Source organism: Serinus canaria, chromosome Z (genome assembly GCF_022539315.1).
Source record: "Serinus canaria isolate serCan28SL12 chromosome Z, serCan2020, whole genome shotgun sequence".
NCBI classification, from domain to species: domain Eukaryota; kingdom Metazoa; phylum Chordata; class Aves; order Passeriformes; family Fringillidae; genus Serinus; species Serinus canaria.
The window spans coordinates 48,799,973-48,815,280 of record NC_066343.1 but is presented as its reverse complement, the minus strand read 5'-3'; the positions used below and the strand labels follow the sequence as shown (position 1 = coordinate 48,815,280).

Sequence of the window (15,308 nt, the reverse complement as noted above, 5' to 3'; positions counted from 1 at the left end):
ACTCAATGATCTTAAAGTCTCTTCCAACCTAGTGATTCTGTGAATTCTGAGAAATGTTTGTGACTACCAGCATGCTGACTCCAGTATAGCACCACCATGTAGTTCCACACACAAAGATGTAGAATTAAGTGTTAGTTTTAAGTGGGTTTTAAACAAATAGGGAAGAAGTTTAGATTAGATGTCAAGAAGAAATTCTTTACTGTGAGGGTGGTGAGACTCTGGAAAAAGTTGCCCTGAGAAGATGTGGATGTCCCATCCCTGGAAGTGTTCAAGGCCAGGCTGGATGGGTCTTTGAGAAACCTGACCTAGTGGAAGGCCCCCCTGCCCATGGCATGGGGATTGGAACCAGATGATCTTTAAGAATCTTCCAATGCAAACCATTTTATGATTCTATCATTATGTAACAAAAAGGGTTGCTACAAGAAGGCTTATTAATTCAGGATAAACTAAGACCTTTAAAACAATATAAAACATATTCAGATATTTTGAAAAAAATCCAAACAACCTCAAAAAAAGTCAAAGAATTGTGAATGCTGTTCCTCTGTATCCCTTAAAAAGTCCAAACTACAACATTACTTACAAGATGGATATAGTTTAGTCCCAACTGAGTCCCAACTGTGAACCTCAGACTGTGAACTGAACAGGGACAAAGCTTCAGCCAAAGAGAGGAAAGATCTGTGTTTTCTTTTCTGAAGTCTCATCACATATCCATTTGTCAGCACATCAGAATTTTCCGTGAGACTATTTCTGCAAACAGTTCTCTATGAGAAGCTCAATTCACATGTACCCTCACACAGGAGGGTGCATCCTCTCATATGGTTGTTGCAAGAGAACAGAATGATTCTGAATAAGGTTTCTTTAAGATGAATAAGGTTTCTTTTAGAAAAAGAAAGTCAAAAAAGTAGCATTGAAAGTGTCACAGAATCGAAGTCCAAAAAAAGTTATTTTTCAATGGAGTCAGAAATCTGTCATTTCATGGAACATATTTAAATGCAGAAATTTGCAAATTACCAAATATGCTCTAATTGAAGAGCATCTTGGACTTGCTACCAGCACTCTTAAAAACAATTTCTGCCACCAAAAATATCTCCCCTCTAATTACTGAGAGTATGAATTTGGAGTAGGGCTGAAAGTTCTTATCATGTAGAGTAAGACAGTATGAAGGTTTAATTTTGTAGCTCAGTTAGTTACATACATACATTTCCAAGGTTGCTTTATTTTTTAATTACTAAATATGGCCTTCTATTTCTCTAAGGAATATTAATGAGGTCCTTGACAACAACTGATTTACTATTGCACAGAAGGAAAAATATGAAATATTTTTTGCACTTGGAAGCATAACCTGAATATATTCCCCTCTTTCACTTCCCCTAGGAAGTCCACAGGATTTTGTAGCCAGGAATATGTGGATATGTGCTGTATTGAGTTGTAAGTGGTAAGCCCAGCAAATGGAAAACTTATTTTCTGTTTTACCTTTATCCTTAGCTCACTTGTAAATCTGAAGTCTTCAGAGAACATGAAACTCAAGAAGCCATCATGCATTAAGAAGTACAGGAGAAGTAAAAATTGCATTTTCAAGATAAGTCATCTGTCTCCAAAGTTGGTCTGTCACATGGACCACCTGCACTGATGGCCCTTCTATGTCTTTTCAGGTATTTTACAGGCAGATCATAGATACTGAAAACATTAAAGTACTGAAGAAATAAAGCAGGGTCTGGACTAGTATTTTAAGCCATTCCTGAAGTGGCATCTCTAGATCACATCCCTGCCTTTCATTTTCTTCTCTTCTAGTGGATTGCAGTTTCTGAAGTTCAGTCTCATCTTGATGGGACCAATGGTGCAATGGCCGTGTTGACCACAATGTTTGTAGCAGTCCATTGGTAAGTGTTCTTAAAAATGGGAACCCAAACATTATATCAATTTTTGGACAACCATTAAGTTGTCTCAAAATAGAAATTATAAACTCATAAGTAAAACTGGTAAATAAAAGGGCAAGTCTGAGGGGAATCAAACTATCCTTCTTAAACTAAGATAATAATATTAACACTTTTTTGCCCCTTGAAATGTGTGTATGGTCCTACCTGTGACTATATCATATTAAGCAGGAGTCCTAGATCTGCATGCAATACTTAAATTCAGTCTAAAAGGTGAAAACAGAGATCCTCTTCATTATTGGTAGTCCTACAGTACTGCCCTTTTTGCATCCATTCTCTATGCATCAAATACAATTCTGTTTTTCACAGCAAGGGCTATGCATATGTCAGTTCTTCCTTCTCATTCTTGTTTTTTTCTTACAGGAATGAGCTGTAACTACTTTCCAAGTCTATCACCCTTAAAAAACTATTTTTAAAGAAAAGAACAGACCACTTTTTAAAAAAGAAAACTAGATTGCTTTTTTCCCAGACGTCTCTTAGGGCCTCACTAGGACAATTTCTTAAATAAAATTCTTTCATTAATTAATAATTTCTTTAATCTATTCCTTTATGTGTCCTTAACCTCTACCTGCCTGTTGTACCTACTTGCTTTCCTATCATTACCTTAGATACAAACTCCTGGGGGATTGGATTTTTTCTTATTATGTGCACAGAGCACCCAGCTTAGTACAACTTCAGTGGGGGAAAAAAGCAAAGAAAAGTGTTACTCAAGCAAAGCACAGTAAGGCATAAACATAGAAGCATTTAGGTCAAAGTTTCACAATACAGCTTAAGACACTATTTAAAAAATACTTAGAATTCAAATAAGTTCTGTAACTTTACTGATGCAATTTTTAAACTCCAACTTGCAAAGACAATTATGCAGTTGACAAACTTTAGAAAGATCCTTTGCTTGCTCTGGAGGAGAACTTAGTGTGATATTCAGTAACTACTTATAAATGAATTACACATTCTGGCTTATGCTCAAATATTAAATGGTCAAGTTTTATCCAAACAGCACAGAAAAAAGATGGGGTTCTTTTCTGTTGCATTATTTATGATTCTTCCAGGTTTAGTGATTCCAGATTGCTCTATACAAAGTAAGTTCATACTATTTCACAGCAGGAAAAAATACCATCCCCATGTTATTATGAGTGTATTGCTCTCATCTTCATTCTGTGAATTGAGTAAACCAAAATGCCTAGGTATTGTTCAAGATTTAAACCTAGATACTGTCACAATGCTTAGCCATTAGTCTGTTTGCTTTAGGCACATAAATGTAATTTTGTGTTAGTTTTAAGCAAAGGAGCTGTAGTGCTACCTCACTGTATTGGTAACATAATAGTCAGTTTGGATTTCTTCTGCAAAGTTATAAAAACTTCAAGATAATAAAAAGCTCTTTTGAAGACTTAACTCCAAGTAATATATCTGTAATCAAAAAGGTTATTGTTGTATTTCATTTAAATGTGTCTGTGTCTATAGACTCTGTATGTTATCAGTACTGAGAAACTATGCAGTGGTCACTACAGATAGTACTACTTACCTACTATGTGAGTGAAAATGGATTTGCATCTAAACATATACTTCCGACATTTCTTACCTATTACTAATAGTTTGCTTTCAAACATTTATTCTGTAGATTCTTCTACAAGGAAAAAACCTACCTTTGCTTTAAATGTGCATCAATAGTAAAAGAAATCACCTTCACGTAAGAAAAGCTTGATTGGACCATTGGAAGAATGAAAATCTATTTCTCCTTCTACTTTAAAAGTAGCACAGCGACATTTCAGCAAATGTGCTGTCTCAAACAGTATCCAGTAAAAATAACGTATTTACCTTTTCAGAAGTCTCAAAGCTGTATTTTTAAAAAAAAATGTTTTCAGAGAATTTTGAAGGGTAGATTCTCTGAGGCAAGACATAGGTTTTTGTGTATTTTACTTTCCTCTCTATTGGACATGAATAATTTTCATGTTGCTATTTCAATAAAATAATTCCCTGCCTGTCAGATTTATCTCATTTGTTCACATAGTATATCATCCTGCAGCATCCTTGATGAGTAGCTAATGAAACAGTTTATTTCAAGTGGATCAAGTAGCTGTCAAAATGGAGTGACACAGACTGCTCTACGCCTGACACGGTACCCTCTAACTGATGTGAAACAACACAAGTGACTACAACTACAAGAACTGTGCCAAATGATAGATAGCTGGGAAGACATGTAAGAGAAAGCAGATTATTACTGACACAAAAATCAATGCTGATAAGAGTACATTGATTAATTACCATAAAAATTAAATTACCATAAAAATTACCATACAATAGGAAGCAGGGCCAGGAAAGAAACTACCAAAATATATTATTATATCAAATAAGGCTCATAGTTAGTAGTGCTGCAAACATCAAGTATTGAAAGACAATGAATGAATGAGACTACAGAAAGTAATGTCTCAGTCTCAGAAGCTGTCTATGAAACATCATGATGGCAGACAATTGCCAGCTGAGGGCTGGCTGGAGGCAGCAGCTTTACCCAGCTTGTTCAAGCCATTCTCAGCCTGTGTTTGGGCTGACCCAGCAGACAGAGCTGAACATTGAAGCACAGCCTGGAAGCTAGGGAGGAGTGCCCAACAGATTGCTGTAGCCATGTCCTGTGAGAATATCCTAAATTTCTGAAATCTGACACGCTGTCCCATCCCAGCTCCTATTCTGTCTAGGAATTGAAAAGAAAAGGAAAATCTGAGTCTTTGTTATCTCTCAGTTTTCCATGTTACACTTGGTAAAACCATAAATATTTTTTGAAAAAATCTCAACATTCCTCACTATCCAACTCTCCCTCAATGCACAATGTACCATGAACAGCTATAACCAACTACATGTTCCCAGAGTTTCTCTGGCCAAAATCACATTTTTAAAATCTGAAATTTCCCTTTTCTTTCACATAGTAAATGTCACACTCAGTCTGTACTCAGACTAAGGCATTTATAAGTTAACAGCATACAAGTAATACCAGCTACTTCATAAACTAGAATATAATTAATCACAGCCTTAAATGTCCTGATTTTTGTCATATAAACCTACATTATCACCAACTATTGTGTGACTCACAGCAGCCTTGACAAAAACATGAAATATAATTGCTTGCTTTACAAACCTCTCAGTAAAATAAAACCACTTATTGAAGTGGCCACTTCATATAATGTAATTTTCATCACTGCAGATAACATCAATGAAGCCAATTCATTCACTTCCTATGTGTGGTTCTCACTTAAAAGTTGAAGTGCATTTTGCCTGAAAGTTAAAAACAGAGGCCTTCACAACTACTAAAATATTGCATTAAAAAACCTTAACATCCTGCCCATTGCCCTCTTGAGCTTTAAGGTTATTTATCACTCATAACTTACTGATAGTTTCAAATTTTTTTGAAACGTTAACAAAAAGTTGTACACGTAGGCAGGTGTGACAAAGGAATTTTAGTAGGAAAATCTCAAATATTTAACTGAAACAATACAATAGGATTATTACATTAATAGTGTAAATGTGTTTATTGTATATTTATAGTCAAAATATATGAACTCATAATGCAGCATTTCTGTTCCTTAATGTGCATCAATTGAAAAACTGATATGTGATAAGGCAGAGAAAAAATACTGTGATTTTAAATGAAGTAATATATTCAAGATGTCTACAAGGAATGGTAGAAGTAAATTGGCAGCAGAATCAAATGCCTATAGAGCAAAAATATCCATCTAAGTTGTACTAGGTCTTTTCATGGGTATAGTATGATTGGTTCTCCTTCCCTCTGAAAAACATATAAAAACATGTTAAAAAACTGTCTTTTTTAATATTGTCTTTCATATTCTATCCTTCTTATGAGATAGATATGGATTTCAGAGTACATTCTACTCTACAAAATGTTCCCTAATATTAAGTGAGGAATAATACAGCAGCTTTTTATCTGTTCTATTTTATACCTGGGTAAATATCACAAGCAGGCCCTGGGGAGTGTCCCATATTATTATCTACAGCATCATGTGGTGACAGGGCTGGCTGGAGGGGCTGGATTGCAAGACAGTCATTCAGGATGTCCTGGCCAACCTCTGAGCTTGATCGCAACTGAAAAACAAGAGATAAAAAAGGAGAAATTATAACAAAAGATGGACATGGACAGAAGAAAGGAGATAATCACAAAAATCTTTAAGGCAGTGTAAAATTACGATGAAGAAATGTTGAGGTTAGAGAAAGAAATGGAGCACAATCAGAAATCTTCTCTTTTAAATCATCATTAATGCCATCTTTTCAATCTGCAGGCACTTTTTGAATCTGAGGAAGAAAACACTTCCAGATGCTTAACAAGACTGTACTTAGGACAAGCACTACTTGCTCAGGTAGGATCTTGGACAGAAGGACTTCAGTGCTCTTTTGTCACACACTGCAAAAGAGAGGAGTGGCCTAGCTAATGAGTATTGAATATTTATCAAATGTCTGACATGCTTGTACCAGCAGAGGGGTACTATAATAGATACAAATATTTTCATGCTGATTTAATGCCCTGAACTGCCTCACCATAGGACCAGAAAAGCAAAGGTGCTCATAACACTGGAAATGAGTGACTGGGAACAACCCCTTAGGAGAGGTAATATACAGGCAAGTGGAAATAGGACCACTTCCATATGGACTAAAGTTGTTTTGAGACACCATTCTTAAACAGACTAGGACTATATTTGCTTCGCATCACTACAGAACTGAGAGTGCAATGTCACAGCCAGTAATCCTAGCTGCATGCATGGCCACTTGCCTAGTTCCTGATCCACCGACAGCAAGATCTGGCTGAAAGATCTACCAGAAATTTCACTCTAGAAAAAAGTAATTAAAAAATTCATAACAAGTCTTTCCCTTTGGATGAAACTGTATGGAGAGTCTCAATGTAAGGCTGCAATAAAAAGCAGTAAAAAACTACAATTAAAAAAAAAATCCTAACACCAAAATAAGAAAAAGGAAGAAAGCCTGCTGCAGCACCCTAACAAGGACTAGTTGTCCTTGTCCAACAAGTGTGGCTATAATTCCAAAATGCACCCCGAGGTTTAGGACAGATTAGGATGCTGCTGCAGGCTGCTGGGACTGATGCCTGTCCTGATCTGCTGCCTGATGTTAATGTTATATATTAAAAAAAAAAAAAAAAAAGCCTGTTCCTTTAAGTCATTTTGGTTGATGTATTAATTTAAAAGCCTGGAAAATGAAGGTCTGTGCTTAAAAGCATGTGGGCTACTTCAGTGGCTGAGATTCCCACAAATATCCTGTCATGTCATCCAGGATCGTGTAGCATGATGGAAAGAACCCTGACCTAGTGCACTTGGATGTGCTGCACTTTCCCAAGAAGAAAATCTCACAGAGGCCACTGAGGCTTCTCCTCTCTTGCTTGGTGCCATGGGGGTGAGCAGGTGACAGTTAACTAGAAGACAGCCTAGCACCTCTAAACAACTCCTAAGTGGAGGAAGAGGAACCAAGAGACAAATTTCTGCACATAATGTACACAGAAATTAATCACAGAACCATTTCATTTGAAGGAATGTTTTCATTTGAAGGAATCAAGTTCCAACACCCCTGCCACAGGCAGAGGCACCTTCCACTAGATCAGGCTGTTCAGAGCACCATCCAAGCTTGCCTTGAACACCCCAGGGATGGGGCAAATGAAGAAAGAAAAGTAAGAGGAAATTATTCTTAACACAATCATAAAAAGACCCATTGCCACAAGATGACCCTTGTTCCACAAAATGCTGATAAACACTCACATTACTTTTGATAACATGCACTACTGTAAAACCATGGCAACTGAGTGGAGAGTTGGTCTTGCACCTCCTAAGAACCCAATCCTGTAGCTGGAGATACTGCATAGCCTGTGATACCTATGCACACACTCTGTGTTCTGGAGATCTCTTCTCTTAAAAACTTAACCAGCCATTATTAATCCCAAAGGTACACTGCCTCTGTGAGGCACATGTGTTATTCTAGAACTGTTGGAAGGGGGAGAATGGATGGGAAAGAGGGAGGAGAGAAGAAATACCCTGACAAATGATTTTGTGTATTATCCATATTTACCATCTGATGTAAGCAGAAATGTTTCTCCCACTTTGGTACATGTCTGCTGTTATCCAGTAATTGTGCCAGGTTTCCTGCTGTCACTAGTAAAATGGCTTTTTCATGAAACTCACATGCTTGTGGAATTAAAAGTCAAATATATCCTAATTCAAATCCTCACATTACATTATAAATAACCCTTATCTGAATTTAATATAAAAAGTGAATATAATGTAAACTGAATGTAATATAAAAAGTGAATATAATATAAAAAAAATATGACTTCTATAGAGGAATCAGGATTCTATCATACAGAATACACAATCACAGAAGATGCCTGTGTAAATTTGCCTGAATTTTTTTTAAGAAACAGATCAATTTTCTTTATCAGATGGCACTCAGAGATAAAACAGTGAGAAAACAACAAAAGGAGAGTTAAGTATTTACACAATAGTTACAAGAATTAAGTAATGCTTGTAAAATAAAATAGGCAACCACCTATTTTGCAGATTTTTCTAATTCTCACTGTTCAGGGATCTTGCATTTGCATATCCTTTGATATTTAGACCAAATCTATCATGACAATCTGTGCTGGCATAAATTTTCTGGCTTTTCAAAACTTCTGAAAATGAAGAAAACCTAGGCTATCAACAGAACACCAAAAATAGAGAAAGAAACACTATGAGACAGCTGTGATCCAGTTTCTGAGGACAGTTCCTGTTTCATGCATTGGCTATGGTTGATTAGTATTTACAGTCACAAGGTCTAAAAATACAATCACAAGTCAGAAAAGGGCATAATTCAACACACTCTATATCAGCCAAATATTTTTACATATTTCACAGAAAAATTATTAATTTTTAAAAATGTAATTAAAATTTTAAACTGAAAGCAAATCTTGCATTTTGACAAATGCGGGAAATTGGGGCTATGATTCTTCTTTAGCACGTCAAGAAACACAGAACAGATAATGAAAAGAACAATGATCTTAAAACCAAGTAAAAAACCACAAACCATTCACTGCAACTGTAAAATTTTTTCTTCAGTTGAAAAAGCTATAAAGGAGAAATAATAACTGTCCAGCTGTAACTGCTGCCATCCATTTCTTGCTCTGTTCTAACAACACTGCATTGTTCTAACATTGTTCAAACAACACTGCATTTCTTTTCCAGCCGGACTGTAGACTTGCCATCCAAGTGTAAAAGGAAGTTGACATTCACTTTGACTTCTATATGAATTGTATCCCAGCACAGATCTCCCAGCACTGTGACAGAAACAGGTCCCTTCCCCACGATCATCTTGCCTCTTTCATGATCACTCAGCCGAGCACCAGTACAGTCATGCTGGGACTGAAAACCTGGAAATCTGTTTTTAAGAGCTCTATAGCTGTAAAATTACCTCACTGAGTGGTGAAATCAGTAATTGACAAGTCTGGCATGGTGAGCACAGCCATTTTCTGTGTGATGGAACGTAATCTAAATTTATGGCTGGCCAAAGTGCAAGTTAATAATCATTTGCTCTGCTCACTTAAAACTCCTTTGTATTTGATATTTGGTCCAAATAATAGTTTTTTAATTTAGTAGTTCAATTTTATGGTAAGACTTGTGAAGTTTTGCATTTGGAAATAGAGAAGCACTTCCATTATCACAATGTGGCAGTTTTTTCTAATATACAAAACAAATAATATTCCAGTCACGATTTACAACTTCTGTGAAAATCAGCTTGTGTTTGTCACCTTTCAGAACAATGGATGGAAATTCTACTCCGGTACATTTTGCATATGAATAAATAATTACCCAAATTAAATGAAACAAGCAGAAATAATTAGAAGGGAGTAAGATTCTTATTCCTCAGTTTTCAGTTTCATTATATTGGAGTTCAAAAGCAGAGGCGTGCTGTTGATTTGATGTGTGACATAATCCCAGAGAAAATGTCTCCTTACAAGAAAAGATAATTTAAAAAATTTTTCTCGCACTTATGTGTGTTTCATCTCAAGTCTGTATGTTTGTGTGCTATCAGACTAGTTTCTTCAGCATTGCTCCTGTGTAAGAGAAGTCAGACACCATCATGGAAAACATCCAATAGGCGCTTATGAATACACTTCATAAGAAAAGAAGCAGTATAGTTTGAGAAATCCTAAACCACACAAAATAGTAACTTCAAAACCTGCCTGTACGTATTCAGAACAACTCAATTAGTTCTTCAGCAAAGTCTAGACACCTTCAGTCATTCAAACATGCCAGTTATCAAATCATAACATTTTAAATCTTGCTTACATAAACGTGCTTGATATACATGCATGTTGTGCACCTAGTAAAGTATTTACCTGTGTAAGTGAGACATTAGTTATAGTCTGTTTATTTTTATGCAGGTTAGATGTGTGTCTGTCATGTCTAAAACTAGCCAAAAAACCTCCCCTAAATACTGGTATGTTTAATTGACAGGAATTTTTTTACACTAACTGTAATAGTTCTATAGATGTGTTTTATGTATAAAGACAAGGAGGAGTTTCTGCTATTCACACAGTCAGTGTATTAAGTTTACTATTGTCAAGTTCCAAGTAGGTAGTTTTTACTCATCTTCACTGTCTGTAATTCAAGCTGTCATTGCGAGAGCAAGGCATGACCTGTCTATGCAGAGCCACATTGTACTAGCTTTTCTGAAGGAGTACTTCTAATTTAATATTTACTTGTACAGTTAGAGTAAAATTATGTCCTGCTAGTATCATGACATTTAGAGTACACAGATGTCACCACCAGAAAATTTTAAGTTTATGAAGTGATGCTGTAAGACAGTATTTACTCATATTATGTTTTTTCTTGCTGGATACAGATCATCCTTTTACTCTCAAAGATCAGCTTCAAGGCCCAGCACTTTCTTGCCCAGTACTAAACCTTTCTGACAACAGACAATGACACAGAATCAATAAAAAATATCCTAATTCTTGCCTCTGGAGGCTACAGACATCTTGGGCAATGAAACAACACAGACAGAAGGGATTTCTCTGTACCCTTTGTTTTCAGTGAGCTATCTGTGCAGGACTTCTAGAGAGAAATGTTCTGCTAATTGTCTACCACAGCTTTCAGATATGCCTCAGTGTGTGTGTGCATGCATGTGTGTGTGCTACTTTTCCCTGCTTTTGGATCCCATTTCAATTAAACACTTGGCCAGAAAAAACAATAAAAATCAAGTCAGACTAGCCCACCTGCACAGTAGTGATATTAGGTTCTATGCAAGAAATAGTTTTGTTACTCTCAAAGTTTTACTGTATTGAACATTTGAGTTCGATATAAAAATGGCTTCCATCTTCATGTTCTAGCATAGATCTGGAAAACACTTAAAATTCTGATTTTAAAGCAATATTATAAGAGGAAAACACTGTTGCATTAAGATTGATAACACTAAAATGAATTCTGCTTTTCTTATATTTTTTTTCCTTATATTCTTTTGATGGGTATTATTCTAATTTGAGGAATATTTTGCATTAAATCACCATTAAAATGATGCAGACCACCAAGGAGACCACTTTAAGGGAAAAACTGCAGCTGGGACAGATCTGAAAGGAAACTTCTAGTTTAAAAAAGCCCTGAAAATCTTAATTTAAAGAAGGGAAATACAGTTTGAGTGAGTGCAGTGGCCTTTTTCTAAAATAAACAAAAAAGCCACAGTCCAGTTCAATATTGAAAAGATGTCACGCAGATGTTTGAACACACACACACACATTTATCTCTCTTTCTGTCTCACATCAGGCTGTATCAAATCTGAAAGGTTATACAAATTATATCTATGGCCCTTTTTATTTCATCCTCTTCTTCAGGCAGTTCCAAGAAGCTTGTAGCTGATTAGACATCAGTCTAATAGCTGACCTGTTCAATTCAAAAAGCAGGAAAAAACCTACTGTTTTGTGTCAGGCTGATTTGGGGATATAGCTATTATACGATATTGCTAAGCACCCATTTTTCCAAGTAAATGCACCCTGACAAAGAAAACACTTGTACTGCAGAATTATTTGTTTTCCTGTTCTGAAAATACATCTGTTTTGCAAATTTTCACTTCACGAGAGGAAAAATGTGTAAAATAAACACATACTTATCCACCAGGTGCTTCATTTAGCACAAACATATTTTTCTCCTTATCACAGATTACCGAACATTGCCATGGTAATCTGTAGATTAATAATGTCAGCAATTGTTTATACAGAAAGAGGTTTTCAGATTTCACTTGTAATTTTTTTTTCTTTAACTGCAGCATCCTTTACATAACAATGGCCTTCACTTTAAATATTTAATTCTGTATTTATCTCCACTTGAACTTAAATGCATACATGTACGAGGTCATACATGAAAATACTCTCTTCAAAATAATATCTTGAAGAGAGTTCAGGACTAGAACTGAAAAACTCTACCACTCTACTATCAAGAGGTTAAAATCATTAGCCTTCAGCCATACAACTTTTACTTTTTGCAAGGATTCCTCAAGGCATCCCTGTACATTTTTACTGTCTGTGAATTGTCTGTTTAATGTGCTACATGGCATGATACCAACATCAGCCAGACAGGAATTTTCTCACATGGTTTTGACTATTAGAGAGCAGACATTCTTCAGTGCAGTGCACTGGTCACTCAGGGGATCCTTCCTCCAGCTGAGTGTCCTGAGCATCACATAAACAGAGTGTTTATCATACACACCAATCACACATTCTTCAGCTATCCCTACTAGTTAGATGTTTATGTATTACTTTATTTTACATAGTTGTACCCCTTATCAGAAGTCCTTACAAGTTCTCTGGGATTTTCTTAGGCAGTTTTCAATATTCCCATGTCCTTTTTATGTGGCTTGACCCCCATTTTTGTGTAAATGCAATATCATTGTTTTGCATAACTTTTGCTTTGTCAGCAGAGCTCAGCTGGCATCCTGCTTGCATTTTGTGTGGCTTCTGTTTGACTAAATTACATCCTTCATCTATTTCTCCAAGGCTGTGCTGTTCTATTCTCCTTATCAGAGTAAAATGCTGCTCTGTTCTGCTGTCTTTATCAGGTGAGACAATGATGTGCAGTGCTGGTTAGGCTGGCACTGCTAACTTTCCGAGTTTCTACTGGCTCTGATTTACTGTGGGACATTTCTGTGTCAAGTTGGGTTTTTTGTTGTTGTTAAATCCATAATACAGCTTACAGAGCAGTGTCCCAGACTGTGCCAGAGAAAGAGCAGAGCTCTGCATCACAGGGAGGAAAAAAAATGGGCAGATGAAGGCCCTCCTCAAATGGGCACTGCAAGGGAGGCCAATATATGGCTGCTTCAAGAGCAGTTCTGAGGAGTCCAAAATCAGCACCTGCCAATGCAGCTGCCCACATCCAGATCCAAGAGTGTGAAATCACAGAGATCCCACCCTGGAACAGGAACCCTCATTGAGGACAGTACTCAGGACTCGAAGGGCATTTGTGCTGATGTCAGGGGGCTGAACTGCAACCTCCTAGGCCTCCTATGCACAGTTTAAATCTTGCTTGCTCAGACCCTGGTGTTGCTTAAGGAGCATAATGACCAGGACAGTGCATTCAAAGCCCACACTGAAGTGTGACAGGCTAATCAGAATCATAGAATCATAGAATCATTCAGATTAAAAAATACCAGTATGATCACCAAATCCAAGTGTACACCCAGCACTGCCAAGCCCACCCACAGACTCTCTATACCAGAAGAGAGAAAGATTCCTGCTCTATCATGTTTATGCATATACTATTGCAGGGAAGTGAAGACAAAGAAATAGAGATAAGGATATTGTTTGATATCAAAACTGGACCTGAAAAACATGAAATTCTATGAGCATGAAATTGTTTACAGAATTTTGAGACAATCTGGGCTGGTTTCTTTTTTTCCTGCCATGAGTGTTACTATAATAAGGGTGACAGCACTTATTCTTTCTTTCTTACGTACTTTTGAACATGTCACACTGCCAGAGCTCACAGGGATATAAGGACAGGACAGAAACCAAGTGCAGGAAGGAATCAGTATACAGAATAACAAACGTTAACCGATAAGTAAAAAGAACCAACAATCTCCTGGGTATAAAACTGCTACAGCTGTCAGAACACCATGAAAACCACTGGGGGATTTCAACTTTTCTTTCTCCCTGGGGAGCAAAGTTCTAAATGCAGTGCTGGCAAAGCATATCCCCCACAATGGATCTTCCACCCAGAGCCTGCCTTCCTGAGTCTCACTGACCACGCTCAAGTAACTGCTCATTCCTAGTCTCAACAGTTTTCCAGCAAATGGTATGATTAAATTCCTTACACACTGCTGCCTGTTCCTAATCCCTTTTTGCAAACATGCCTTTCATGAAAAATTGCTGAACGCCATGGTGCCTGATTTATATTTCATTCTGAAGACAGGAAGTAAAGAGATTGAAGTTGGGGATTAAAACACTTACTCCTTACTGCATTTTCATCTGCAGAATAGTTTTCTTAGTTGCCATGGGCACTGCTCACTGACCCCATGGCCCTGAATACACTTCTTTTTGCACTGGTGACATCTTTTAAGTGGACGTCACAGAGAACAAATGAGGGAAAATATCCTTATTTTCAACTGCTCTCAAAGCAAGAAAATAGGTTTGCTTCTCTTTCAACCCATTCTCTCCCGTTTGCAGTTTAAACAGTGAAATCTGAACAAAGAGTCTGAATAAGGTCAAGCAAAAACTGAAAGAAACAGAAGCCACTTATCTCATATGGCAGAGTGTTTGCTCCCCATGAGGAAGGTGTTCACAAACAGAGCAGCTCTTCCAGATTAATATAGTCACATAATGGAGACTGTCACTGGTAATTAGCTTAGTGCCTGAATGACCTGAAACACCAGTGGTGTAATGATCTAACCCTCCTTGGCTCCCATTTTCCTCATCAATTAAACATTCTGAGTTAGAAAAATATTTTAAAAAATAATTTCTTTCATGTAAGAAACACAATAAGCACCGTGTTTCTTGAGTTGCAAAAAAGCTTAGTTCAAATACTGTAAAAGAAAGGAAAGAAAAAACTGGAAACCTGTCATTAAATTAACAAACAAAGGATACTAGCTAAAAAAAAAATCCTCAGAAACTGTTTTCTTCTTGTGTTATTCACAAAATCTAAATGCTGTTATAAAATTTTGTTTTTTCTAGAATCTTTAAACAAACTAGTAGCTTCATCAGTTGTGTGGTAAAATCAATATGTAGTCACAACAAAACCCCTGTTTCTACTGTACTGTAAAAGAATTTTAAAATGAACTACCATGAAGTATGCAGCTCTGTAAGAGGCAAAGAGGTCTGTATTATTTTGAATAATATAATTGTTGACATAA

The 15,308-nt window shown here is 36.6% G+C and overlaps 1 protein-coding gene across 1 annotated transcript in view; it reads right to left on the bottom strand.

Annotated features, from left to right (window-relative positions):
- Window positions 1-15,308, bottom strand: part of GLIS3 (GLIS family zinc finger 3) — a 120,412-nt gene that overhangs the window by 21,352 nt on the left and 83,752 nt on the right. Inside the window, exon 5 of the mRNA XM_009098994.4 lies at window positions 5,882-6,023. Coding sequence (XP_009097242.3) covers window positions 5,882-6,023 — 142 coding nt within the window. The remainder of the gene's footprint in view (window positions 1-5,881; window positions 6,024-15,308) is intronic.